This window comes from Amphiura filiformis, chromosome 15, assembly GCF_039555335.1.
Source record: "Amphiura filiformis chromosome 15, Afil_fr2py, whole genome shotgun sequence".
Lineage (NCBI taxonomy): Eukaryota > Metazoa > Echinodermata > Ophiuroidea > Amphilepidida > Amphiuridae > Amphiura > Amphiura filiformis.
Window position 1 is genome coordinate 64,187,194 of NC_092642.1, and position 27,867 is coordinate 64,215,060.

At 36.5% G+C, this 27,867-nt stretch overlaps 1 protein-coding gene across 1 annotated transcript; it reads right to left on the reverse strand.

Moving 5' to 3' along the window:
- Positions 1 to 11,268: 11,268 nt before the first annotated feature.
- On the reverse strand, positions 11,269 to 25,771 carry LOC140171945 (coiled-coil domain-containing protein 124-like). Its single transcript, XM_072195289.1, has 5 exons — positions 25,661 to 25,771; positions 17,093 to 17,264; positions 16,591 to 16,765; positions 15,515 to 15,641; positions 11,269 to 13,882 (listed from the first exon to the last, which is right to left on the reverse strand). The coding sequence occupies exons 2-5, from the start codon at positions 17,252 to 17,254 to the stop codon at positions 13,699 to 13,701; spliced, it is 648 nt and encodes a 215-aa protein (XP_072051390.1). The 5' UTR covers positions 17,255 to 17,264; positions 25,661 to 25,771; the 3' UTR covers positions 11,269 to 13,698.
- Positions 25,772 to 27,867: the final 2,096 nt, after the last annotated feature.

The window sequence follows — 27,867 nt, forward strand, 5'->3', positions numbered from 1 at the left end:
TGCATTAATTCCCGATTGACAATGCAGTACTCACCGCAAATTGAAATATTACCTATTAAAGCTAAGTCATAATAGGAGATGAAATATAGCTTTCGTTTAATTTATCGACGGCTAGGCGTTTATATTTGAAAAAAAAGGGAATAATAGCAATAATACCAATACTCTTAACTTATGTTTCTGAACATTGATTCGGTGCGGCTATGAAAATAAAACCTTGATTGTGATGAATCAATGCTTAAAATGGAGTTGAAGTCATGTCATTATATCGCAATTTATACTGTCATTGAACTGAACTCAAGAATTGAATAATTTAATGAATAAAAATAATACTTGGCTCTCGTTAACTTCTCCCTTGAATTGTAAAAAAAAAAAAAGAAAAAAAAAAGAAGTAAAATAACAAGAATCATCGGCAGCTATATACACGTTTTGCAATAACAGGAACGCGGTTTTCCAAGCTTTTCCAGTTAAAGGGGCACTATAGTTTGATAAGCTCGTAATCGGCGGGCCTTATAGCATCGCGGATTAATATCAATATATTGGTTTCTGTCAAGGTTTCATCAGGAGTAGCTCTGACTTCTTCAGGACAAAGTACCTAAGAATAAGACATATATAGTCCGCCTTTTGCTCTACTGATGCCCATGAAAAGAGCCATGAAAAGAGCCGTTCACTGAAGACTGTCCCTTGTCAACAGAGAACAAGCAGACCTCAGCAGATAAGCGAGGTCTGTTTGTTGTCTGTTAACAAGGAGCGGTCTTTAGTGAACGGCTAGAACAACCAAAACCGTTTGCATAAGCAGATAGGCGAGGTCTGTTTGTTCTCTGTTGCCATCGGGCGGTATTCAGTGAACGGCTCTTTTCAGGGCTACCAAAACGTTTACATTAGCACATAGGTGAGGTCTGCTTGTTCTCTGTTGACAAAGGGCAGTCTTCGCCTCGGCTTTTCAGAGCCACCAGTAGGCAAGGGGCGGCCTGAATATCTCATTATTAGATATTTCGTCCTGAAGAAGTCAGAGCTACTCCTGACGAAAGCTTGACAGTTCCTAACTTGCCCGACAGCGAACCCGCTAAAAACTTACTTATTCTTTGTAACATAAATTCCACTGTAATCTTCATTCCCCCATACTCATGGTTCATGTGGTAGTTGGTGTTGTTCTGAACTGACCATATAAAAATAATTTTCGACCTTAAATTCTTCTTATATTATTCCATGTTTTTTGTTTCTTCTAAACGGGCATTTCGTGATCCACAGCCTCACCCGTCCACTTTTCTAAAAACGACTTGTGTGTATTTTTTTTATACCATCGGAAACCTTTAGCTACATAATATTTGTGTGCAAAAACAATTCTTGCAGATTCGGTTGCTTGGCAAAATATCATCAAATTTATATTCATGCTATGTTTAACCAGTCTGTGGCTTAACGGAAAGAAATTGTGAACAAATTGTGCTACACGTATAATCATGCTAAACCAAGGAAAACGATGTTCGAGGTAAACGCACATAACTCGCAAACGCAATCTACTTTGAGTATAAGGTTTTTTTGTGTGGATATCTATTATCTACTGAAACATAATATAAGAAGATGTTCCTGAGGATGTTATTATCACGACATACACCGTAGCCGATAAAGCCACCTTAAACTCCTTTTTTCACATATTAAATAAGGTTGGTCTTTCACCCTTTCCAAGTTCTTCTTAGTCCCTTTCTAGCTATTTCTTTCACATATCTATTAAAAACATAGTACATAATGTAAATGCGGCCGACTCAACAGGAAACCTGTCTGCACCTCAAGTGATGTCCGCATCCACCTGTTACGCAATGACAAGTGGTTATCTTGTCCTGCAGTATTCTCCACGGTCCACTGTTTTTATGACCAAAATGTGATATGAAGCGTAAGGGCTCTCTCCGGACTTGTCTAATTTATTTTTTTTATTTTTTAACTTTAAGGGATCGGATAGCAACGTTTTCACAGTATTTTTTGTGGGACCTGAGACTAGCACATCAGACACACCAAATTGCATTCTGAATACGAGGAATGTGCTTCTGATATCAAATAATTTTTTGAAATTCGCGATATAATACAAACTGTATGGCAAATTATTTAAAATTTATATATATTTTTTAAATATTTTTGATATTTAACAGTCCTCGAAGTAAACTTAATTAATCTAATGATATGTACTTAAAGCGTATGTAGCTGGGAGTAAAACCCGTCCGTCATTTGAAAATTTTGACCTTTCGCATTGAAGATTGAGAATGCAATTTGATGTGTCTGATGTGCTATCAAGTCCAACAAAAAATACTGTGCAAACGCTGTTATCCGATCCCTTAATCTTCTTCGACGTCAAATATTTGATGCAACGAGTTTTTGTTATTCAAGCTGTTTCACGTCATTTGTATCTTCCAACGAACTGAATAAACTACTATCATTTAGTTCCTGTTGTAGTTTTGCACCATGTTTGATATTTGCAACAAAAATTCTGCAAAATGAAAATGAAGAAAATTTTACATTTACATGGTTGTTGATGTTTTGTTTTTTACGTACACTCACAGAATGAGAGAAGGGGTACACCCTATACATATCGCAATTCAGTTTGATGCACTGACCGAATTTCAAAAATATTTTACGACCATGGTGCATTAATTTTGCAGTCTCTTGATATTCACATTAATGCTCTGCGTGCTAGCCATACGCTTCAACGGGAAAAGTTGAAGTTTTGAAATATTTTCTCAAAATATCAAGATCTATCTTAAGAACTACTGAACCAATACTAGGCTTGTTTGTACTCATTGTAATGCATTTTTCATGCTGATTCCAAATATGGTCATGAGAATTTACATTTCTGAAATATTTGCATTTAAAAAAAAAAAATTGAAACATGTCGTCTGCAGTCGACACCCGCGTGAAGAGAGTTAATTTGCAATGATTTGTTATATCAATGCTTTCTATATAAGAAGTATAAAAGTCGCCGGTGAACCCTTTGAAGCCAACAATTTGTATCATGATCACGCATCATAAATGCCTCTCCGACAATAATTATTTCACACAACCTTATCACATCTGACCTGCTTTGCACAAAAACTCTCTAAATGACTCAAATTTGGTTTTCTATTCAGCACTTGGCTTTTCCAGTTGAAATCCATACACCCCCAGAGGATGATTACTTAAAAGTACTACCCAGGGGGATGACACTCTATTCACGTGGTTTCTTTTCCAACGCTAAAAGATTACGAATTTTGGTGGTTTGTAAATGAAAAGTGTCCGCACTATCGATTGATTACGTAACTGTTATGAATAATTTATTAGTTTTTCAATGCAATCGCCTCGACCCATTAATACATAATCTGTATTTATCAAAGTAGGCCTACTTGGAATAGCAATCTGGTGAGTTCACTGAACTACGCCCAAATACTGATGGAGTTTTAATGGCGCTAATCCTCTCCATACACAGATGAACAAATACAATAGGAGAAGGTCAACACATATGACCTCCTATATGACATGTTATATGAGATGTACAACAACCTGAATATCATAAAGATCAGTGTTCGTTTGTGCATATGAACTGCATATTTACAATACTAAATATTACTCGTTATATATTATGTCAAATATTGGTATTATGACAACACGGTATATACATTGTATATAAAACGACTAATAGATCCTACTATCATGGCGTCAGGTCATTGGTTCATCATATCCCGTATGTTTCTTAAAATTCATTCATATTTGAGACAAATTTCTGTGCCCATTTTATAGGCGTACAGGTGGATCCGGGTTTTTTTGTCATTTTCATTTCTTTTTGATGAAAGAATTAAGGTTTTCCACTGCACGGAGGCCACTATGTGATACTAATTTAATGCTATTTGTAAATGAATGCGGATTCCCGGTTGTTGTTTTTCCACAGTGTGACAACTGTCCACCCATCCAGACAACATCATCACATAATAAAACGTCTGTATTTTTACGATGAGTAAATATTAAACTGAACTTTGCCTTGGAACATTGTGTAAGACGGTGTAAGATTTTGTGGGCGCCCTCAACATTATTATCCTCTTTGTATCCGTAAATGACATGGCATAGACTGTGTGAATTCTATGAAGACTAGGGGCCTACTTATACATGGGGTCATATCCATGGACACAAGTAACGATAATTGACAACACGATACGCGACTGTATTTAGGAGGCTAACCACTAATAATTAATAATGCCGGGTAGGGCCTACTCCTGGGCGACTCGTGTGGGCAAGGACGCTTAGGACGGTGACCAAATGAGTCTCAAATTTCACCGGGGAGGGCACTCAAGTATGATAATGTAGGCCTATACGCATGTGTGGCCAACTTTTTAAACACCCCCTAAAACGAGTTTGACCCTACCAGCAAATGGAGGATCAATAGGCCTAAGCTAACTTAATACACTAAAGGAAGTTTTGGATGAGAAAACGGACATTTTGATGAGAAACGGCCAAAATGGTGAGAATTTAAATTTTCTCATTCTTTTGGATGAGAAACTTCCTGGTGTGTGTGTCAATCATTATTGTCTTATTAAAATCCGGGACTTTGGTTGATCTGTGCTAGACTCCAGCACATGTTAATGACGCAAAGACAGTTGTGGTAACACCATGGTCGCAGACCTGCAAAAAAGCTCAAAAACAGATAGTAATGAAACCAGTTTTTATTTTCCTTGCTCTAGCGAGTTCACAGAGAAGGTGTTTCTAGTACAATGCAGCGTCGGACTCTAGCTGAGAGCGTAGCCTGAGTCCAAACGGACTCCAAGAAGGGCTCTCCATACACAAATGAACAAACACACAGGAAAGTAGTCTCCTCCGTGACCAGCTTGATTTCGATGGAGCGAAACCAAATTGGCTGCAGAGGAGACGGGTAATTTTGCCATGCAAATGAGGTGAGTGCCCTCTCAAGAATAACTACTCTCTGGTACTACCTACCGCACCACTGGGTTTACTGTGCAGCAGGCGAGCAGTGTGAGTAACATGACACCACTGCTTTGCTATGCTGCATAGAAGTGCATGGTTAAATTTGAATTTGTATAGTTATATTTACATAAAAAACGCAGTGAAGATGCTGGTCGATTTCACATTTTATGTTATCTACAGAAGGTGTGAATTATCCTTTAAACACACATCACTTTCGTTCTGAAATCGACCAAGTAATAATGACACACGCACAATTCTAAAACAACATCTTTTGCACAGAGTTCAATGGGATTTGAAAAGAAAAGTGGCAGTTGAAATTCTAGTGATAACACTTTCGCAGTGCATGATGGGGCTTCCTTAAATCATCCTCTGATACACCCCCTATGGAAGACATAACCTTCATCACCCACACAGGGGTGTAGATTTCAAATGGAGTCACCCATTCAGGTAATCCCATTTAAAAATTCAGACTCAGTGATTCAGTGTACGTGTATGTGCGATTTTAAAAGTTCATATCTTCCACAGGGGGTGTAAGGATTTCAACTGTAATAGCCCATTGACTTAAATCTACTTTAGTGTAAATTACATAACATCACTTCTAATTGCATAAGCATGTCGTTTACTATTTGTTAACTTTCCTTGTAAATATTCCACATTAAATATTCATTTCATGTATTAATGCAGATCAGTTACTGTGGTTACCAGTCTATCAACCCCTTGCTCTACTTTTAAAATAATTATCTAATTTCCAATTCTTTTTCTACTATATTCTACCATTCGATTCAATTATGATTTGTGTAATTGTTGTAATTCTTGAAAGGTTTTAGATTTGTTTACCAAGTACTTGTTTCTCTGTGTGATTTGATTTACATGTTATTATACTTATAAATGAAGTTAAGGTCCTACCATCAATCATCGGTTTAAAGGGGAAAAAGTCGAGACACTTCTGTCAGAATTGAATTATCAATGTATATATATTCTAAAACCGAGGAGAATATGTTTGCTTTAAGGCACTTCACTTTAAAAACCTTTCAAAGACTACATTATATTTTTCTTTTGTTAACAATGTTTGATTGGCGTAAGTCCCCCGCGTAACCCAACCGACCATACTTTTTTTTGGGAAAATAAAACAGTTAGCCGGGGTCGGAAAGTACCAACATTTCTTGAAATGGGGGTTGGTCGATAATTTTTTTTTATCCCCACAAATATTAAATAATGCTTCTTCCATTAGGGACATGTAAAAATCATCATTAAACTAGATGGACCGCGGTTCTCGGATGTCGCGGTTTTCGACGCACAGCGTGATCCCTCCACCAAAGGAAGCGATATAGTAGTTTTTACTAATTTAACCTCAGATGACCCCTGGTGACCTTCCAAAAATTTGGCTCTATAAAATGTTGACTGTATCCGCCAAGTTTCATGCCCATACGACAGTTTTTACTAATTTAACCTCAGATGAACCCTAGATGACCTCGGATGACCTCGGATGACCCCAAAATGACCTTCCAAAAATTTGGCTCTGAATATTGAATGTACCCACCAAATTTCATGCCCATACGACAGTTTTTACTAATTTGACCTCAGATGACCCCTGGATGACCCTGGATGACCCTGGATGACCCCAAAATGACCTTCCAAAAATTAGGCTCTAAATGTTGACTGTACCCTCCAAGTTTCATGCCCATACGACAGTTTTTACTAATTTGACCTCAGATGACCCCTGGATGACCCCAGATGACCCCAAAATGACCTTCCAAAAATTTGGCTCTAAATGTTGACTGTACCTACCAAGTTTCATAGCCATATGACTATTTTTGCTAATTTGACCTCAAATGACCCCTGCATGACCTCAGAAGACCTTGACCCACTAACCAATACAAACTTGTTCTGTCTGGGGTCAAGATGCACCCACCCACCAAGTTTGAGGAACGTGCTACCCCTAGTCTCTGAGAAAAGAGGTAAATAAGGAAAATGGGCCCCTGACCTCAAATGACCTTTTACCTCAGTATATGACCTTGAACCTCACCCAAAAAAAAGTAGCCAGAATTTTTGACCATGACCCACCTATCCTGAAAATCTGAAGTCAATCCGCCCATCCATTCCCGAGATATAGCATCCGGACGGAAGCACGGAATCACGGAAGCTCGGAAGCACGGACATTGCAAAAACAGTATGCCTCGCGGTGGAGGCATAAAAAAAATAAAAAACAAAAACAAAACAACTATGACCCTGATTTTTCAGGATTTAGGGTCAGTTGCTGAGGGCAACACATCAATTTTTTTTTTTGGGGGGCCTACCGATTTAGCTAACTTGAGTGCTAAAAACAGACTGCCAGAAAAATCTTTACCAACATCTATAACAAGAACAACAAAAACCAAATAATACTTGATACCACACTTGATTTTGTACACTCAAACTTTCTACTGTTTTTGTCGCAGTAGTTTTTAATCTAAAATTCCATACATGTGTACGACATCTGCATAATAAGCAGATGTTTCCATAAATATTGCAATCTTCTATCTGTTTTCATGTATTATTACACCGATTATTTTCACTTTTCAAAGTTTGCAAGGTGATGCATTTTCAATAGATACCATCATTAACATCTACTTCATACACTCCTATATAAAGCAGCCAATCATCAATTGATGGTGTAAAACAGGTGTATAATGCGAGTGCTTTCGCACATGTCACATACATTATGTAGGATTGATTAATTTTTGGGGCAGGTTGATGCATTTATATTTGGTTCTATTTTACAACATTTGTAGTGTTAATTTTGTAAAGAAAACAGCAAAAAGCATGGTTTTTTTTCTCGTGTATGAAAAAGGTTAATAAATGTGTGTCACTTGTTACTCGAGAAATTGTACAAATGCACTTGTACTGAGATGTTGATGCAACTAATGCACTCCCCCCTTTGAGGCTCTTGCATTAGACGCATCAACATCTCGGTACGCATGCATTATTTTGTACAATGCCACTCCCAACAAGTGATGATACGTATTTATTTAAACCTATAAATAATATTACGTATTTTTTGTGTCTCCACCTTCCATGCTTTCATTATTTGTAAAATATGCAGAAAAAAACAGCAGTAAAAATAATGTAAAATACTGCACAATAATAAAAAAATTAATTTTCTGAGCATTTTCATCTCCAAAAACTGCAAAAAGGCTTGCAAAATAAAATAATTATGACAATTTATATTCAACACTTATTATACCTATATTATATACATTCAATAATATTAACTTAAAGGTGGGTGGTCACATTTGTTTCATATATTCTCCATTCTATCTTACAATGAGGCCAACCATTAAAACAATCCATTTCCAAATTTTGAGTTGCATTACCAATTAAATTTTACTGGGGTAATGAGAAAAATATGAGCTTTCTTCGGATACCAAAATCCACCTAGACCAACTGGTTCAACAAACAAACAAACAGACAAATGCACCTGTAACAAAACAAAAGTTTCTTACCCGTTAACATACATTAAAAGTAAACAGGATTGCCACATCTAATGCTTCACAAAAATTAATGTTTCACAAAAATATATATACATCCCCTATAAGTTTGAAGTACTACATTTGAATATGTGTTGAATATAGAATATATTTTGCTCACATCACTGTGAGAAACATTCTGCTGAACATCTTGGGCCATGAATATACATTCAAATCATCTATAAAATGTTTCGGTGTACATTTATCATACAAAATGTTTTAAATGATCAATGAAAAAAAATGTTTTGCTCACATCACTTTGAAAAACATGATGCTGTGCATCTTGGGGCCATGAAAATACAACATTTAAGTCATCTAATAATGATGGTCAACCTATTATTTTTCCTAGTCAGAGGGATCAAGCAAGGACTGATTTCAACCATACCAGCTGTTGCTAAGAACTGAGTCGCTCCTGTGAAGAAACAAATGTGTTTGTACACATCTCTATGGGACTTTATTTGGTGGTGTGAAATCAAGGACACATGTTCAGTAATTCAATAAACTTAGTTTTTCTCAGATAAACTCAGGTTTTCACAGATAAACTTTAATCACACCAAGTATTCAGTAGTTAGATAAACCAAGTTTGTTTGTTTTTCATTTTGAAAGACTACTTAGTTTATATGCGAAAAACTAAGATTATGTGAGAAAACCTAAGTTTATTAAATTTGGCTTGCCATAGACTGGTTACAGGTGGATGGGCTGGCGACAGTCTGGTTTCCAACCTTTTGATCTCTCACTTTATCATATCACAGTCTGCTCTAGCCTCCTCCGTAATTTAATATTTGAACATAAAGCAGAGTATCCATGAAAAGGATGTAGAAAAAGTACTAAGGTGATTCCATTCAAATCACACAAATTTTGACTAATTCAAGATGACCACAAATGAACCATCAACAGATTTCAAATGAAATCACCCAATCAGGGTTACAACCCCATCTAAAATTCATACTCCCTGTGTGGAAGATTAAGGTTATGTCTTCCATAGGAGGTGTATGGATTTCAACTTAATTGTGCTAGAAAGTTTTTGGAGCACAATTTTGCATATTTCATATCTTCACTTGTGGCTTTCTTTTCTTTTTATTCTCAATTCTATTACCTCCACGACCCATTATTCAAAATCGCGCACTGTGATTTGTTGAAACGCGTCACGTGAGAGCCCATTATTCTGCAATAATGGGTCGATCGCTGTAACACATTCTACGCACAGCATCACGCTTGGTTACGGCGTGCAATATTTCCGCGATCACGCGCTGTCACTTACGCTGCACGCGCTCCACCTTAAAGTAAACAACTTAAAATATTTGTGCCAAAAATGATATTTTCTCTATAAATCGCACTATTTTATGGTAATAGAATAGAAATAAAGGGTGCAGCATTATCCTTTCCACGCAAATAATGTGTCCTCGGCAGTAAAAGCGTTTAAATAATGGGTTCGGCCTGCGCCGCCCATTATTTACGCTTTTACTGCCTCGACACATTATTTGGGTGTAAAGGATAAAGCATTACCCTTTATTTCTTAAATATTGCACCAGCACTTCTCAAGGTATTGTCTAAAATATAAGGTTGTAGTATTTTTCTTCATTAAATGTCAATAAAATTGTTGAATTCAAAACCTCTATGGATGACATGACCTTTAATTCCCCACACAGGAAGTATGAGTTTCAAACTGGGTTACCTGAATTGGTGGCACCGATTAGCTTCCCTGAGGCACTGACTGATGTTTGTGAAAAAGTGCTATTGTTTACATTGGTTACTAGAATTAGTCCATATTATCCAAGACTAAGCCAAACATCATCATCATCACCCTACTCTTTTCAAAACTGACTATGAACTACAGGTTTGGCTCCCTATACACTGAACCAATGGCTTAACATCCCCTCTGAATGATCATGTACTCTCATGGTTCATTTATCCAATTCTAATTGCTCAGATTGATGTGGCGCCCTTTAATGAGTGCCATATCATGGAGCTTTGTTTGAGCCAATTAAACATTTTGACACGCAATCGACCGATCAGATTACCACGTCTGTTGTATGATTGTCAGACGATTGAATCAGCCAAGCAGAACCCCACTTCCATGTTTATGCTGTGCATGCTTTAAAAATATAAACAACTGCCATTCTTGGCATAAAGAATTTCATCTGATCAAGATCAGTCAAAACTTATGTTTTCTGGATGCTTCATCATCTTTGACACTTTGCTGCTACAACTTCTAGAGTTGCTGGTTCAATATCACACAGCACTTCAAAACAGCAACACTGCTGATGAAGTCAACCGATGGTTGATGAAAGCGTCCAGAAAAACATAAGTTTTGACTGGTCTTGATCAGATGAAATTCTTTATGTCATGGATAATTTACAGACCTGATGAATTTATTCAAAGAACTGCCATTCCTCTCTGGCAGAGACTGTAAATGCAAAATGGGAAGTTATATAATAAGTCTGCATTTCATTTACACATGTTACCAAGCCAATGCCCCTTCTTGTTGTCACTGACAGGCATTGAACCTGTGTCCTCATACACTAGAGAAAATGCATTGGTAAGAGAGTGTGTCACAAGTGGGTACATTCATATCACTTTCTCCCACAAATAGAACACACTATATCGAGGGCTCAATGCAAGGAGGTCCATCTGCAATTGCTACCAGATGGCACAGGTGTAAAAAATATAATACACAAATTGCCAAATGTGTATAGGGCAGCTATCTGGATAGCGTCTTCTTGCACTACCCCTCCATGTTGCACCACTACTAACAGAGAACACCTTTCTGAGTACTGAATCTTGCCTGAATTCATGTGAGATCAGAGCCATGACACTTATACTGAGTACTGAATGTTGCCCCGGTTCATAATGTGATATTAGGGCTGTGACACTTGTATTCAATCCCTGTATCAAAAGTGATGTCACTTAATTCACTGGCATTTGGGGGAGTTTCTAGCCTAAAATTTATGTACATGTGCAGACGGTATGCTTGCATACTACTTCAATAGTGAAACTGAATTACTCCTAATTTTGTTTGATTGACAGTTGCTAGGCTCGATCATACTTATAGTCTTTATATCTACCTCCAGTCAGCGGCATGTAGCTTTGAAGTTCAGCATGTGCTGCATTGGCTTAGAGTGGTTTCTTTTGTACATACATGTATGTAGCATGTTGATCGCGCGCTTAGAAGTATGTACATGCACCAAGTAATGCTAAGCTAACGCAGAACACACTGCACTCGCTGACTGGAGGTAGATATAAATTATATAGACTATAGTTCCAGATCGTTGATTACATATTACAATTGTAACACAATTACGCTACACATGCTTTACGATACTCAACAAGTCTTGATCCAAGTCTTATCATCTGCCCGTCATACGTTGGAGAGATAGGCTACTGACTTCATTTGCGCAAACAAGTGGCTTATCCTATGGTATATTAGTACGCCAGAATCCTTGGTGAGACATCACTACACCAATTTCAAACCTTCAATATTAGCCAACAGAGCTGTTTAAGCGATTTTCTTTGTACATATCAATTAGGCTTGCTGGAAATGATCTTGAACGAATCAAGACTTTTAGATCCACAGCTTTATTGATAAAAGATAAGATATACTTTGACTTGAAACGCGATTCTACACACTGGCAAGTTTCTGGAATTTTCCATCCTTAACACAAGTTTGTGTGAATATCAAATCCATTGGTGTGATGAAACAAAATGTCCAACTTGGTTTTACCAAGGATCATTTTGCATTGGCTTCAGCCCAAAAAAGTTGTATTGCCCAAGCGACCCAAAAATGGGAAAATCAATGTGTCGTATTGTTTTGTCTTTCAGATTTGAATGTTCATATAAATGTTTTTAACTGTTCGTAATTCATTCAAATCTGATATGTCCCAAAAACAAGACTGACAGACTGTATAAATCATTGTTTACCGTCATAATTTGTTGGGGAGCATTCAAATTTCTAATTCATATTCATTCGATCTTGTATTGCTTTGTTTTTTTGTTTTGTTTTTTACTATCGCTAATTGCAGTGTTGAGATTTTGTTCAGTAAGCTGGCAGGTGTCACCCTTAAGTGCAAATCATATTGGCAGTCACAGCGTGCCATTTACAAATCGCTAGTAATCAACCGCCAAAAGCATTATTACAATTGCTACCAGTGTCCAATCGTGGCTAGCGAGGTAGAGATTCAGTTACCTTCAAGTTGAATGCTTGTGACATGATGCTAGGGCATGCTAGCGACTATCAATTAAATATTGGCAACCGCTTTTCTGATAAGTGACAGAAGTTACGTCACAAAAAAACGATACGCTCTCAGTGATTGCCCAGTATGATATGCCCTTGAATCAATATGTTTTGTCTGTGTTTAAAACATCAGATGTTATAATAAATAAATAATATAATAAATTTTGGATTTATAAAGCGCCTTTCTCCAGATCTTAGAGGACTCAAAGCGCTGTAATTTCGCTGCAATGGTGAATCATCACAATCAGATCGCATCAACTAGGCCAGTTGCTACCGAACAGCGCACACCTATCCACATTTAGATTGTAACATCCACCAATTATCTGTGCAGCTCCCCAAATTCCATTGGGTGAAGGAAGTTTTTGATAACCAAACAACTAATCACCGATTTTTGCGATACAGGAGGAAACCGGAGATCCCGGAGAAAACCTGCGAGAGCGAGCATGGAATCGGGATAAACCAAGTGCACATGAGTCCTTGGGCCCCGCCGGGGCTTGAACCCGGAACCTCAGTGGTGCAAGGCGAGGGACCTACCGCTGCGCCAACTCGCTCCCCCATGTTGTGTAGTCATCAGTCCAAGTATCTATGGACCCATGGCAGAACGTAATTACCACAGAAGAATCTATGGAAGTGATCCCTGCGCTGGATTTCTAGCACATACATGTATCATTTAAATGCGCAATGATACCTTCAATCTGCTGATGCTTTAAACACACACACAATATTAAAAGCAGTTGCAGACACATTGTGCTATTCTAGTTGAAATCCATACACTCCGTATGGAAGACATGACCTTGGGGTTCGATTTCAATCGGTGTCCCACATTCAGAGGACCCCATTCGAATTTCACACCCCCTGTATTGAAGACTTATGGTCACATCTTCCATAGGGGGTGTATGGATTTCAACTAGAATAGCACATTGGTTTGTGTGCACAAACATGCATTTTTAATATCATCTGCAAATTTTTTTTTTAAATCAACAGATCCCGATTTTTGAGCTAAAGGGCAATACAACTATTTTTGCATTATCTCTGATTGAGAGGATTCTCTGGCGCCTTCATCCAGTCTTTTTTCAGCATTTGCTTCAGCTGTGACAGTCTAAGATTGGGATTCTCTGCTTTCAGTATAGGTAGATGGATTTCTTCGTAGGCAAGAAATGCTGCCTTCATTCTCTTCTCTGGATGTATGTCTACTTTTGGCTCGTTCACACTGAAAAAAAACATGAAAATAGATAGAAATTTATATGCCTGCTGTCGAGTTCTTGGACAAAGAAATAATAGATCACACTCTGTATATTACTGTACTTATCTAGTTATTATTGTAGCAATGCCTACTGTCTAGTGAAGGGAGTAAGCATTGTTTGGCCATAAGCCAAGCTCTGACTTTCAGGCTCTGCTGGGGACCAGCAGTGTGGGTGGAGTCTGTGTTGAGTTATCCAGCAATAACTTGAAGAGTCAGCCCACTAAAGAATGGGAACACACACAAGAATGGGAGCTCATAAAATAATAGGAGCCCGCAAAATAATAGCCTGCAAGATGATGGTACGCAAAGTGCCAGTGATGGGATTACGCAAACACGCTTAATTAGGGATTATGAAAACATACATGATACAAGAGTAAACTGACGACGTATAAAAGAACTTTGAAAGCTTAGCCTCTCGGTAAACAATCAACTGTTGTAATAAGTAATAAGAATAGTAAAACATGTATGATAGAAATTTGATCAATAACAATGTGGGATCTCAAAGTATAGATGCCAGGATTTAGCACAAATTTATGGCATCATAACAAATTGTAAACCAGGAAGTGAGCCACACCATCATAATGTGCAACATCTGCACCTGCCGTTTTTCACACATGACGTAATTGTAACTAACATAGAGTGGAAATAATTAAAGTATCATTTCACATAATGACCTATATATTGACTGTTTGGAGGACAAAAATGTTAACTGCAGTTTTAGTTTTCAGAAAAGTTTTGATTAGATTACATATGAAAATCAGATTTGCATCCAATCATTGGTAACTATGGAACATAATGGTATTTCAAGTGAATTTAATTGTGTACTTTAATAGACTATTCCAGTTGAAATCCATATATCCCCATGGAAGACAGGGGGTGTAGATTTCAAATGGAGTCAGCCATTGTGGTAACCCCATTTCAAATTCACACACCCTGTGTGGAAGATTAAGGTCATGTCTTCAAAAATGGGTGTGCGGATTTCAACTGTAATTTTTAAATTACTAAAATAACCCAATGTACTCAGAAATGTACTTAACACTTTTGTGTACCAAACAATATTGGACCTTTCTTTGCAGTGCTGCCTCCTCCACGTTTATCTCTCAGTGGCCCGAAGTTTAAGGTTCAAACTATTAAACTGTATGTTTAATAATTAAAGAAATGGAGCTCAGACAAACTGGCATTATAATAAAGGAGAGAAAAAATCAGAACCGTTCGGATTCGAACCAGCGTGCACTAACGATTACATGTCGTTCAGCTCACCACCACACGCCACAACAGCTCATGGCGGATCTGCCGGCGAATTGAACATGTAATGGTTTTATTCTCTCGTAAATGTCTCACGGCCAATGTAAATTAATTATAATTAGAGAGGGCGGCCTATCTGCTGTGTCCTGGCAGAACAGGACAGAACTGTATATGTTTAATAGTTAAAAGGAATAACTATTATAAGATACAGCTAGCTGTGAACCTTTACACTACTATGTGAAGCGGAAAAATCACTTTACACCATTATTTGCAGTCAAACTTATGATCACTCAAACTTATAATAATGGTGACTTTTTTGTTATATGTGTTTAGTTTAAAGTATAGTCAACTTACTCGAGTACAGCAATGGCATCTTCTACGCTTCTTGCTTCTAGTTGTCCTTTTGCAGCAGCTTCAGCCACAGCAATGTTAGGATTCTCTTCTAACGGTACCTCCGGCATCCTATCCTTTTGTTTTCTCGCTGTAAGATACAATGGGTGTACCACAAATGAATAGCCATGTTGCTATAAGGGAGGCACCTTACCTGCACAACTAACCCATGCCTTATGCACAGGGATATATGTAAACCTGAGAAGCTAAAATTTTGTGGACCATATTGCCAATTTCAGAGTGTCAAAAAGTGCCATATGCAGTGTTATTACTAACTTTTGTTTCAAATGTCAATAATGTAATTTTTTGTGAGCAAAGGCTTCACATGCAGCAGTGGACATAGTTGGAGGGCTGCATATGGCCCACTGGTTCCATGTTGGCTACATCTAGCGGGCAGGATCTTAGCTAGAATTTAGGTTTGCCCGTCATTTGAATAAATTTGCCTGTCCCAATTTGACCTTTAAAACATTTACCAGACTTCTACAGCCCATTGGGGGTTTAAAGAGTTCAAATAATGTGCTGCTATAGTCTTGTTTTGCAAATCTGGTCTTCTAAAAAGGTCAACAGACTTTCTAAACACCTACATTTATAATATAGCATCTGTCAAAGGCATTAATTTTTCCAGTCCCAGGGGCAAACTGCCCATCTAAAATGACGGCCAGACGGGTGGCTAGCTAAGACACTGCTATAGCGGATACATATTTTTACAAGCAGACGTTAATATAATCCTTCCAGTGATGTTTAATTTCCAATGGCTTGATAAGTGTATGGTAAAACTGGATAACTTCTTCCAGAAGGGCTTATTTCTTCCATACCCAGAAAGTAGCGAATTCTCAGGTTTCTACCCCTGTGTTGATGGTTTCTACAGCTGATGATATGTGGGATTTCACTATCACTGTTTCTCCTCCACTTTAAATAACATCAGTTACCTCAACATATTTGCTGTCAACTGCCTCTTGTTTATCCTGCTGGTTTACCGGGTAATGCTGATTCTCCTTCCTCAATGCCCTTTCTTTATTGACCTCTGACCTATGACATACCTTGTTCTGCCTCTGCCCTTTCCCTTTCCTGGATTGCTTCAATCTGTGCTCTGGTTAACTTGCTTGGTTTAGCTCCTGCTGGTTTAATGGGTAATGCCGATTCTTCTTCCTCAAGGAGCTTTCTTGCTTCTTGTTTCCTGGCAATTTGTTCTTGCTTCTTTTTCTCACTGTCAGCCTAAGAGAAAAAATTAAATGACAATAAATATAGGAATACAAAGTTGACATGAATTATATTGCCTTGTTTCATCAAGCATGTTGATGAAAACTTAGCTTCGTTAACAAGATTATAACAGCTAATAGCAGCCATCTTGGATCAATACACTACCATAAACAGAGATGCCACTCAGTTTTACTCAAAAAACCTGAAACTGGTGAGAAAAACCTGAAAAAGCACTATTCTATTGCTATAAAAAACAAAACAAAAAGCCAAATCGTCGGTTCCATCTTGTTGTTGGCAGTTGAATTTTGAAGCTATCACTAAGGTCTAAATTATGGTTCCTACCTTACGCTGTTGCTTCTTGGCTATATGTTTATTGTCATCTCTCCAGTACTCATCCTCTTTCTCCTTTTCTTTCTTGGCACTCTCTGCTGCTTTTGTCTCAGCCTTGCGTGCTCTGGCAGTAGCTGCCTTGCTGTTTTCCCCTCCTTTGAATTTCTTTGGCATGATTTTTCACCTGCAATCAAGAATTGAATCGAGGAGTTTTAGTGCCATGAAAGCACTATCTGTAATAGCTGCCATGTGTCATATATTTTGATGTGTACACATTTAAATTGCAGCTATTGCTGTACTAACCCCTCAATATGGGACCTGCTACTGGTACCACAGAATTAAGGGTCAGTGGACAGGGTTATCTATGTCACGATATCATGGTAAAATTTATCATCATATCGCGATAAATTTTAAGACCAGGAAACTCAAACAACAAACATTATCCACACTTGGCCTGATTTTGCGCAATTTCAACAAAACTAATAATTGAAAATATTAAATGGATTCATGGAAGGAATTAGCTACATCGCAAGTGCTTCATTATAATTAGAAAGGTAAAATCTGACTACAAATTTGGCATGATCAATTCCATTTAGGTGGAAGTTGGGACATGTGTAAAGAAACATTACAAATAAAAAAAAAATCAGGTTTGACAAAAATTAACCAATTTTCATATTATTATAAGATCATACATTATGGCTTTAAAATTAAAAATATAATCATTTCAAACCAAAATGATTGTAAGTCATCTCAGGTTTGTCAGAAACCTACAAAATAATTTTTCATTGTAAAGCTGAAAGTGTACTTGGAAGACAATTTTGCAACTTGTAAGTTGATACAGGGTGCTGCAAATTAGGTAGGAAAATTTAAAAGTTTGGTTCAAAATGTAAAAAATGTTGTTCTTCTCTTATACCATAAAAACTTTTTTAATGCGCTAAGAACATTAAAGGCTTTAAACAATACATGTATGAGTTTATTTTTTTTATGTTGCTTAAGTGAGATACAGGGTGTTTAAAAATTGTACATAATTTTAATATTTTAATCAATAAAAAACACTTTCCTCCATCGCCTTCACAAAAACCAATGGCATATTTCAATTCCTCATCAAATTTCCTTTAAATAATTGTAAACTTGACAGAAGTAGGGTCATTCCCTCATTCCCTCATAAGATATATGACATTCAGAACATTTCAGAGTACATTATAAATGCACGCTTAGTACAGTATTCCCCCGTATATACTATAGGGAAACCATCAAAGGTAGGACACAAAATGGAGCACACTTGCAACAAATCAATTTAGCTTTAACTTAATTCTAGTCACATTTTAAAAGCTAGACATAAATACCAACAAAATGGTACATAATCCATCTCAATACTAATAATGTTGTGCACTAAAAATCAATATTCCCTATGTTTTAGGTCAGTCAGCCAAATTGGCCCAAAACACAATAGGTCATGTATTTTATACTGGGACCCTAAAAAAGGTGGTGCTGTCACATTTTGTCTACTTAAATTCCTTGATATTTTTGCTAAAATTCATCATGAACAAATGGTCTTGGTCTTATTTTGAAGATAAATTATTAATCTAATGAATTAATAACAAATACAATTAAACAAATGTATTAATTAATTACAACAGCTTAATTAAGTTAATTAGTCAGGGGTGGTGCGGAAGTGGAGGGCAGGCGGAGGAGCTCTGTGTAATTCAATGGGAAGTTGGTGTACATTAATAAAATGTATGCACTTTGTTGCCTAGTATAAGTAACAATGCATAATTTTGCCTTTAATGTTAATCTTATTTTTTAACTTTCTATAACTATAAATGCCTAGTTAATCTTAATAAACTTAGTAATTAAGGATTTAACAAGCTTTTAATTAATGCAGTGGAATGTGGGTCATGCAATACAATGGGCTTTAAATTTTGCATGCATGTACATATGAAATAAATTTCAATACCGGTTTTGTTTTATCTTTGAAATATAAAATAAATCTTCTCAAAGGAGATTATTACAGTCAAACGATTGAATCTGATGACATATTGATCTCTGGTTATTGTTAAATAGTTTATTGTAGGCTAATTGTGCATGTATATGCCTACATGTACCTTTGTTACTAATTATTCACTGTATATTGCTTTTTGGAACACCTTATATAGGAATTTGATATTATAGCAATTCTTTATTATTTTGAATATATTTTCTAAATTTAGTGGCACTTAGGGGAAATTTTACATAAATTCAAAAATTTAAAATACAACTTTTTTCACACCCTGTATAACACAAGGGGCTTAACAAATATAGTGCAAACTATATATTTAATGAAAGGACTAACTGTGTACATTCCAAAAATCAAATTCATTTTCCAATTTAATATACTATGTAGAAATATTGGAGTGGTAAAGAAATTTAATTTTTTCGGTTGTGTTCAATGGAATCACCCTGTATATTTTTGGTACACCCTGTATATCCACTCAAACTTTACAGATTTGCAATCATGACAATATATGCTTTCTAAAAATGTATACTTTTATTAGTTTGGGTGAAAACTTTTTGAAATATAATCAGAAATACAAAAAAGGAGTTGATTTTTGACAAATTGCAAGATGTGACACAATTGGGTCCCACCTCAAAAAACATGACCAATAGCTACATATTTTAGATGGAAAATTAAAAGAAAAGGTAGGTCAAGGAAACCTGCATAATCATTATGTCAGGCGGATTTATGTGAAGCTCTCAAATCTTCTTTCTTTCTTTCTTCTTTAGTAGAACCAAAATTGCTACTAGTGCCAGACGATTGCACCAATTTTGACCAAACTTGGCCACAAGAAGCACTGACCCAAGCTTAATATAACTTCTACACGGATAGGGGTCAAAGGTCATATGATATAAGGGTTATTAGGGGTCATTTTGTGAAAATCTTTAAAATGCTACTGCTCCTTTAAATGACATGCTATGACCACCAAACATGGTTAGCAAGAACCGCTGGCCCAAGCTTCAAATAAGTTGTACCACAGATTGGGGTAAAAGTTCATGTAAGGCTTGATAGGGGTCATTTTGTGAAAATATTTGTGTGAAATGTTATGAAGCAGCTATCATTAGAGGCAGCAATTTGGGTGATAACTTAGGCAGGGAGACAGCTTGTCTGCTGTTTTGATAATGAGAGATAAGCATAGTAAATATTTTGAAAGTCTCAACATATTAAATCTTAACCACAGTCTAGACCAAACTGAACATGTCAGAGATTGTCCAGTGTAGGGGCAGTGGTGTGGTTTTGGGTAGATAGCTGACAGTGGATCTCACATAAGATTTTCTTTCTTTTTGGGGGGGCTATTTGCTATATGGACCAAGTATAGGCACGGGGAACTGGGTTAGGAATGCACTTTTGCTTGGTTATATGGGAAAGTGCTTGGGAGGGCAGCGTGGGTAGGGGAGGAGGGGAGTCAGGTCAAATTCAAAGTTAATCCGATGGGGCTGTAACTCCGAGAAAATGATCACTGACAATTGAGGAATATGAAAGTGCAAAAGGTCATCCGAGGTCAAAGGTCAGGTCAAATTTAAAGTTGCTCCAATTGGCCTGTAACTCAGGGAAAACAATCCCTGACACTTAAGGAGTATAAATCCATAAAGGTCATCTGAGGTCAAAGGTCAGGTCAAATTTTAAGTTGCTCCGATTGAGCTGCAACTCAGGAAAAATGATCCTCGACACTTCAGAAGTGTAAAACCGCAAAGGTCATCCGAGGTCAAAGGTCAGGTCAAATTTAAGTTGCTCCAAACAGCCTGTGACTCAGGGAAAACAAACCCTGACACTGGAGGAGTATAAAACCGTGAAGGTCATCAGAGGTCAAAGGTCAGGTCAAATTTAAAGTTGCTCGAATGATCCCCGACATTTCAGGAGTATAAAACCGCAAAGGTCATCCAAGGTTAAAGGTCAGGTCAAATTTAAAGTTACTCCGATCAGCCTGTAACTCCGGGAACACAATCCCTAATACCTCAGGAGTATAAAACCGGAAAGGTCATCCGAGGTCAAAGGTCAGGTCAAATTTAAAGTTGCTCCAATCGAGCTGTAACTTGCAGAAAATGATCCTTGACACTTGGGGAGTATAGCATGAGTTTACCCGAGGTCTAAGGTCAAACGATGCTAATCAGAATCAATCACCGCCTGACATTCGTGGCTTGTGAGCCACAGTAGCTCTAGTGATAATTGTTGTCTATACTTCACTTTACCCAAACATTGATGAGAGAATCGCACATGGAATTTTAGAGGGATTTTAATAGCAGTTCCATATACCGTATACAAAAGCTGCTCTATCATTAGGCTTTGCTGTTTTGTTTTGAAATTGGATGCAGCCATAATTAAATGTTGGCTGAATGTTTTTGACGAAAGTGAATCTATGAAGTTTGACAAAATGTAACTTTGCTACGGAAAGCACTATGAATGACAAAAAGCGGTTTTCAGTTTTGGCTTTCTTTACTCAACATGCTCAAGTCGACAAGGGCTTCGGGCAAAATTTGGTGTAATGCTGGTTTCATACTACCCTGCCGCTTGCCGCTGAGCGGCGTGGCGCACGCGCATTGCAGACAAACGGACACAATAAAGGCTTGTCATTGGTTGAAGCGCCCTGTCGCTGCACGCAGCGACAAGCGGCAGGAAAAGTATGCTGGAGTTAGCGAGTTCGGTGGATTTTGGATTTTTTTTACCAACCCCCACAAATTTGGTATCACTGGAAAGAGCATTGAAAAAGAAAGCCAATGATGCAAAAAGTAGGGGAGATTGGGGTTAGTTGAAACATTTTTCACAAAATCGTCTTTTTAACGCAAACCGATTACTTTCAAGAAACACTAACCATATCAGTATAAACATATACATACATGCTACAAATACAGCCTTAAACTTTATTGGACCTGCTTATGATTATTCATATAATCCAATTTGAAAATTTGAAAAAAAGTGTTTCAACTAACCCCACCCCTGAGGTAAGTTGAAACATAGGGTGAGTTTAGTTAAACACGGCTTGTAAAAATTTCAAAATAATTATTATTGTGTTGTTAGGGTTATACTTCCCTTGAAGGCACCCTTTAACATACAATCAGTGTGAACAAATGAATAAATAAATATGTGGGAGTGTGGGTCAATACTTTGGACACAAGGTGACGAGTGTCAACATGGACCAAAATATGAGAAGCCTAAAATATTATAAAATGTACTTTCTGTGTGCACTTTTTGCTTGTATTATTGCTTTTTAACCATATTAAAGCAATATTGAAGAAATGGTAAACATGTTACAAATTTTTTTAAAGTCAAATTTTTAACCATATTTTTCTATGCGATTTTCACGTGTCAACTAAACCCACCTCAAAAGTTTCAACTAACCCCGATGCCTATTTTTACATTTCAGGTTCATTACACAAAATAAGAAATACAATAAAACTATTATTTAACATTATTCTGGAACTTACTACTAGTGCTTATGATACTCAAAAAATAATCCCCTGAATCTTCAAACAACATGGAGATAACGCATCTTTTCTGAGGGGTATAACATTAGTCAGTAAATAAAAAAACAGATATTCCTTTCCCAAGCCAACACTGGTGGGGCATCAGTGCTGTTGCTAATTTGGTGGATGACCCTTACTAATACCTATTACTAGGTGCCAGTATTTTGCCAAATTAATTTTTTGTGTCAGAAAAAATACAATGTTTCAACTTACTCTGCGTTCCAACTAACCCCAATCTCCCCTACCCCAATACGACAAAGTATAGGGAAGTTATGCTCTTTTAAAGGTCAAAAATGTCCGTTTTGTGTCTGACGGTTTTTGTCTTACACAAGGTCTACCTAAAATTTGGAATACACTTTTGAAACCAGTTAAATAACACTTTGAGTAGTTGAATTATATTAGGCCTGCTAAGAATACGCGATTTTGGAGGCCAAAAACGCACCCTGATTTTCCAAAAACCGCAAAAATCCGCGATTTCCGCCAAAAAGCATAAAATAAAAAAAAACAATTTTTTTTTTTTTTTTGCGATTTTTAATTTTTTTTTTACGGATTTGGAAACTAACTAGACCTAACATCAAGTGCTACCATCATTAAAAAAAAAAAAAAAAAAAAAAAAAAAAAATTAAGAAAATAAAAAAATAAAAAAAATAAAAAATTGCGTTTAAAAAAAAATATTTTGCGGATTTAGAGAGTCCCTTGACCTTGAGTGAGGTACTGCAATCATTTGTGGCTGATTTTAAAAAAATTGGAAAAAAGATACAAAAAAATTACAAGTTTGTATCCAAATGGGACCGATTTGTAACTTGTGTTCACTGCATAGTCTATTGAAGATATAAAAATGCATTGGTTTTGTACACAAGTCTGTATCTTAGATAGATTTTGAAGTGAACACAAGTTACAAATTGGTCCCATTTGGATACAAACTTGCAATTTTTTGTATCTTTTTCCAAATTTTTTTTTTTATAATTTTTTTTAATGATGGTAGCACTTGATGTATTCCAGCGACTCTCCAAATCCACGAAAAAATAAAAAAAAAAAATCGCATAAAAAAAAACCAAAAAAAATAGATTTTTTCAAAAATGTCAAAAAACGCAATTGGAGCCAAAATACGCAAATTGCGGCGCAAATAACGCAATTGCGTATTCTTAGCAGCCCTAAATTATATGCTGTTGCAAGACTTTTTATATGTAAACTGAACTAAATATTATATCAACCTCATAGCTTTTAAAGCATGTAAAGTATATAGGTAAGACAACTGCACTTGAAGATTTAGATACATTTGTCAGCATTTCACAAATTCCTACCTTTTACTACCTACCCATTTTGTTACATGAACAACAACACTAAGGTGCAAATATCATTTTGCTGACTACACAGGAGTGATTCAAATGGTTTATCAACTTACAAGTAGTTAAACAATAATTTGGAGATCTCCCTTTCTGTAATCTTCTAAAAGTTGACATGAATACACTGGTTTCTCATGGTCATACACAACATTATACCAGTGAGGATGGGTCAGACACAGTGCATTATGGGAAGATGTTTGAGGACAATTGATAGTTATCACTAACACCAAACACACACACCCCACACAAAATATTCACATCCCAGAAAACCAGCGTCGACTGAGGTTTTTCCAATGCAGTGATGTAATTGTGTTTATAAACTGCAATGCATCCTGGGAAGACATACAACACTTTCAGGGTTTCCCTATTCCAGTGCCCAATATTTTGATATCACACGATATCTCTTCCCATCATGCCCATGGTGTTAAGAATTTGTTGATGTGGAAAGTGGATTGATTATATTTCTTTTATACACGAAATGACTAAAAACGTGTTATAAATCTTTAAATTAGTAATAATTACATGAAATATGATCCTAAATCACATAGCCATAGATGATGTTCTCAATGCAGCACCAGCGCCGCGGCACCAAGAAGTTCTGGCTTCGACGACACATTTTGACAATGGTGATGATCACGTAATTTTCACATTTAGCTGTTGTGCTTCCTTGTGATAGCCCCAATCCCAATGAAACTTTGGCAATATACTCAGAAAATTCTAAATTTGATCACAATCTATGTTTCATATATGTTTCATCAACTCCTTATATGCATTTTAAACTGATTTTGAGAGTAGAAAATCGCAAAATTACGTGGTATTTTTCACCTAATTTGAACTGATCGCACTCCGTTTCTGCTTCGTTTGAATGAGTTTATTTTGGTATCAGAAGAAAGGTCATTCTTTGAACTTTGACATGATATGAATATTTATTAGATGACATCATCACGACATCAGATACAGTAGTGTAGGAATCTAAACAACGTTGTTGTTTCGAGATCAGTAGGAAAATGGCGTCCGATCTGATTAGACCGTAGAATTTTCACTCTAGGTACGTCATATTCAGTGACTTATTTCACCAATTTAAGGTTGGTTTTCGTGCAAAAAAGAAAATATGTAGGTAGATTCATCTATATATTTACCAAATATGTAAACTTAAATTTGTCGATATGGCACTTTTGAACCATTCTAAATAAATCAAGTTTGTGAACAATTTTTACACGATCAGATATAAACTGGAAAATCCTAATTCCACCGAACTCGCTACTGCCAGTACTGGAGTGGATCGGAGGCTTAATGATGTGGTTTGACAAATTTGATTAAAATTGCCTTTTATACCTACTTTAAACACATACATGACATACCAGTGCGCAAGGACCTTTATATGGAAAATCACGCAGGACGGCTAGCACTAATTTGTAAAACATGAAAAGGAATTCTGCAAAAAATAATACCTCTAATCTAAACATGCTAAAATTTTAAGCTTACTTCATCATAAGTGTAGACGTATCATTAATATTTAGGTCGCTTTCACGATGATAGGTCACTATATAAACATATAATAAATAGACATAATCCAGAATAAGCTTATCTACCTACCTGTATGGGCCACAAATTTAAGCTCATGAGCTTACTTCATCATAAGTGTAGACGTATCATTAATATTTAGGTCGCTTTCACGATGATAGGTCACTATATAAACATATAATAAATAGACATAATCCAGAATAAGCTTACCTACCTGTATGGGCCACAAATTTAAATTATTTAATAATAACAGCCCAGCATTTCAATTAATTTCGCAATGATTTGCAACTCCGAATTTAATATTTCGGTAAGCAGTAATAAATCCCATAGGCTGAGAGGTGGTTGTAAAGGAGCAACAAAAAATTCCTATAAAAGGAAATGCTATCTACCTAAGATAGCAATTTAATATCGTCACGTATTTTTAAGGGGCTGTCATTTTGAGTCACCAGCAGCTGACACCCAAAATAGGGGGGTTGTAGAATTATCAAGGGCTGGTGACCAGCCCTTAATAATTCTACAACCCCCCCCTATTTTGGGTGTTTAAAAAATTATAACCCATTATAGTAAAATTCCCATTCCAAAATTATTTATTTAAAAGATACTAAAGCTATCCTGGAGTTAAGTGGCATATTTTCTAATTTCCTGCAGACGTGAAAGATGAAGGTCGGCCGCCATCAATAATATTTTGGGACATTGATAGGTTTTGATAACACTTTTCAATCACGACACTAAAAAATTCTCTGGAGCCCCCCGTTAAAAAATATGACCACCCCCTAAAAATCGCTCCAAAATCACCTAAAATATGTTTTAAAAAGCAGTTTTTCATCGCATTTCAAGGAAATATTGTAAGAAACTCCATAATTCAACAGGTCCCAAACAAATTGGCATTGAAAATACGTATATTGGTAAATCTCCTCACAAATTTGCAGAAGCCAGCAATTTCATTAAGGTGGATTTTTCATAAACTCAATATAGCCATATTTTCAAAATGTCGAAAATGAGAAAAAATGCAAATTTTACCTAATTTCTAACTTAATTATTGCCTTTATTCAGGCTGAGTTTGATATGACCTTTTAGATAAACATTTCCCATCCTTTGACTATAGGAAAATGCTTTTTCTATTGTGGGATCTTTTTCCAATTTATTATGAGGGGTCTTTAAAATATTGCATTTTGCATTAGTTCGTAAATCAACAAAATCAAAATGAGCATATTAATATTGTCTAATACTATGTACAATCTGTATCTATCAGAAAGAAAATATTATATAACATCAGTATGTAGATTATTAATAACAACTGAGTGCAAGTTTTTACCTAGAAGTGACTTTTTAATGTCCAAATATCCCATTTTTGGCTGTATTTGGTCAATAATTTACATTCATATATGCCTACATACATGGCGCTACCTATAACGGCGCGCTTGACTGTTTGAGACTAAACAACGGCGATATGGCCCAGCGTTTAGGACCGGCTGATCTGCGTAGGGATTTCAGTTGGAGAAATAATGGTATATGATGAAGAAATAGTATAGTATCACAAAATGTTCTGGTATAAGTGTGGTTTTCATGAATGAATCCCTAAATTAAATTTGATGATGCGTGAGAATTTGTTAGATTTTACTACATCTACTTGGTCCCATTACCATTTGGTACAATAACCATTTGGTCCTATTTACCATTTAGACCAAAACCCAATAGTCTAGGGACCGTTCACAAACACTTGGGGGGGGGGCTAATGCAAATCGCGAAAATATTTCGGGGCCACCCCTTTACAGACCTCAAAGGCCCCTCCCCTTTTTGACATGAAAATTATGGGTCAACCCCATAGAAACCTATTTCGTTTTAAAGTTTGGAGTGACAGATAACTCATACTGGCCCATGCCCATGCCTGTGGCACCCCTGGCGATGCATGATGAGCCTATACCGGTTATATTATTTATATATCTTGTAAAGACCGGAAAAGAAGAACAAATAGCCCGGCAAAATGTCACTTTAAATACATGCAGGCCGCATATGTCTTCTTCTTAATTTTTTGGGTACACTATATTTGATGAATGTAGTATGTTTATACACGTGCCCGTCTCATTTACATATATTTACAGCCCGTAACGAGTTGTAGACGATTTTTTTTTGATGAATTGGCAAATACACGACATAGTATTAGATTATAACTGGTTATTAGACCATACGGTTAATAGACCAAACGGTTATTAAATCAAAGGTAATTAGGCCAGATTGTTAATAATACTAGAATTTACGCGGTTCATAATTAAGGTAGCCCCACCCAAAGGTGTGCAAACAACAAATAATATGCAATATGTTAATAAGCTCATTAATATCAATAAAATATATGCAAATAACATGACACAAAACTATCCAGCACATCAGGCCAACATTGGGCTATTCCAGATGTATTCCGCA

Coding starts and splice junctions, on each gene's coding strand:
- LOC140171945 (XM_072195289.1), bottom strand. CDS start 17,254: ATGCCAAAGAAATTCAAAGGAGGGGAAAACAGCAAGGCAGCTACTGCC. Junction 16,766..17,092: donor CCAAGAAGCAACAGCGTAAG/GTAGGAACCATA, acceptor TTTTTCTCTTAG/GCTGACAGTGAGAAAAAGAA. Junction 13,883..15,514: donor GATGCCATTGCTGTACTCGA/GTAAGTTGACTA, acceptor GTTTTTTTTCAG/TGTGAACGAGCCAAAAGTAG.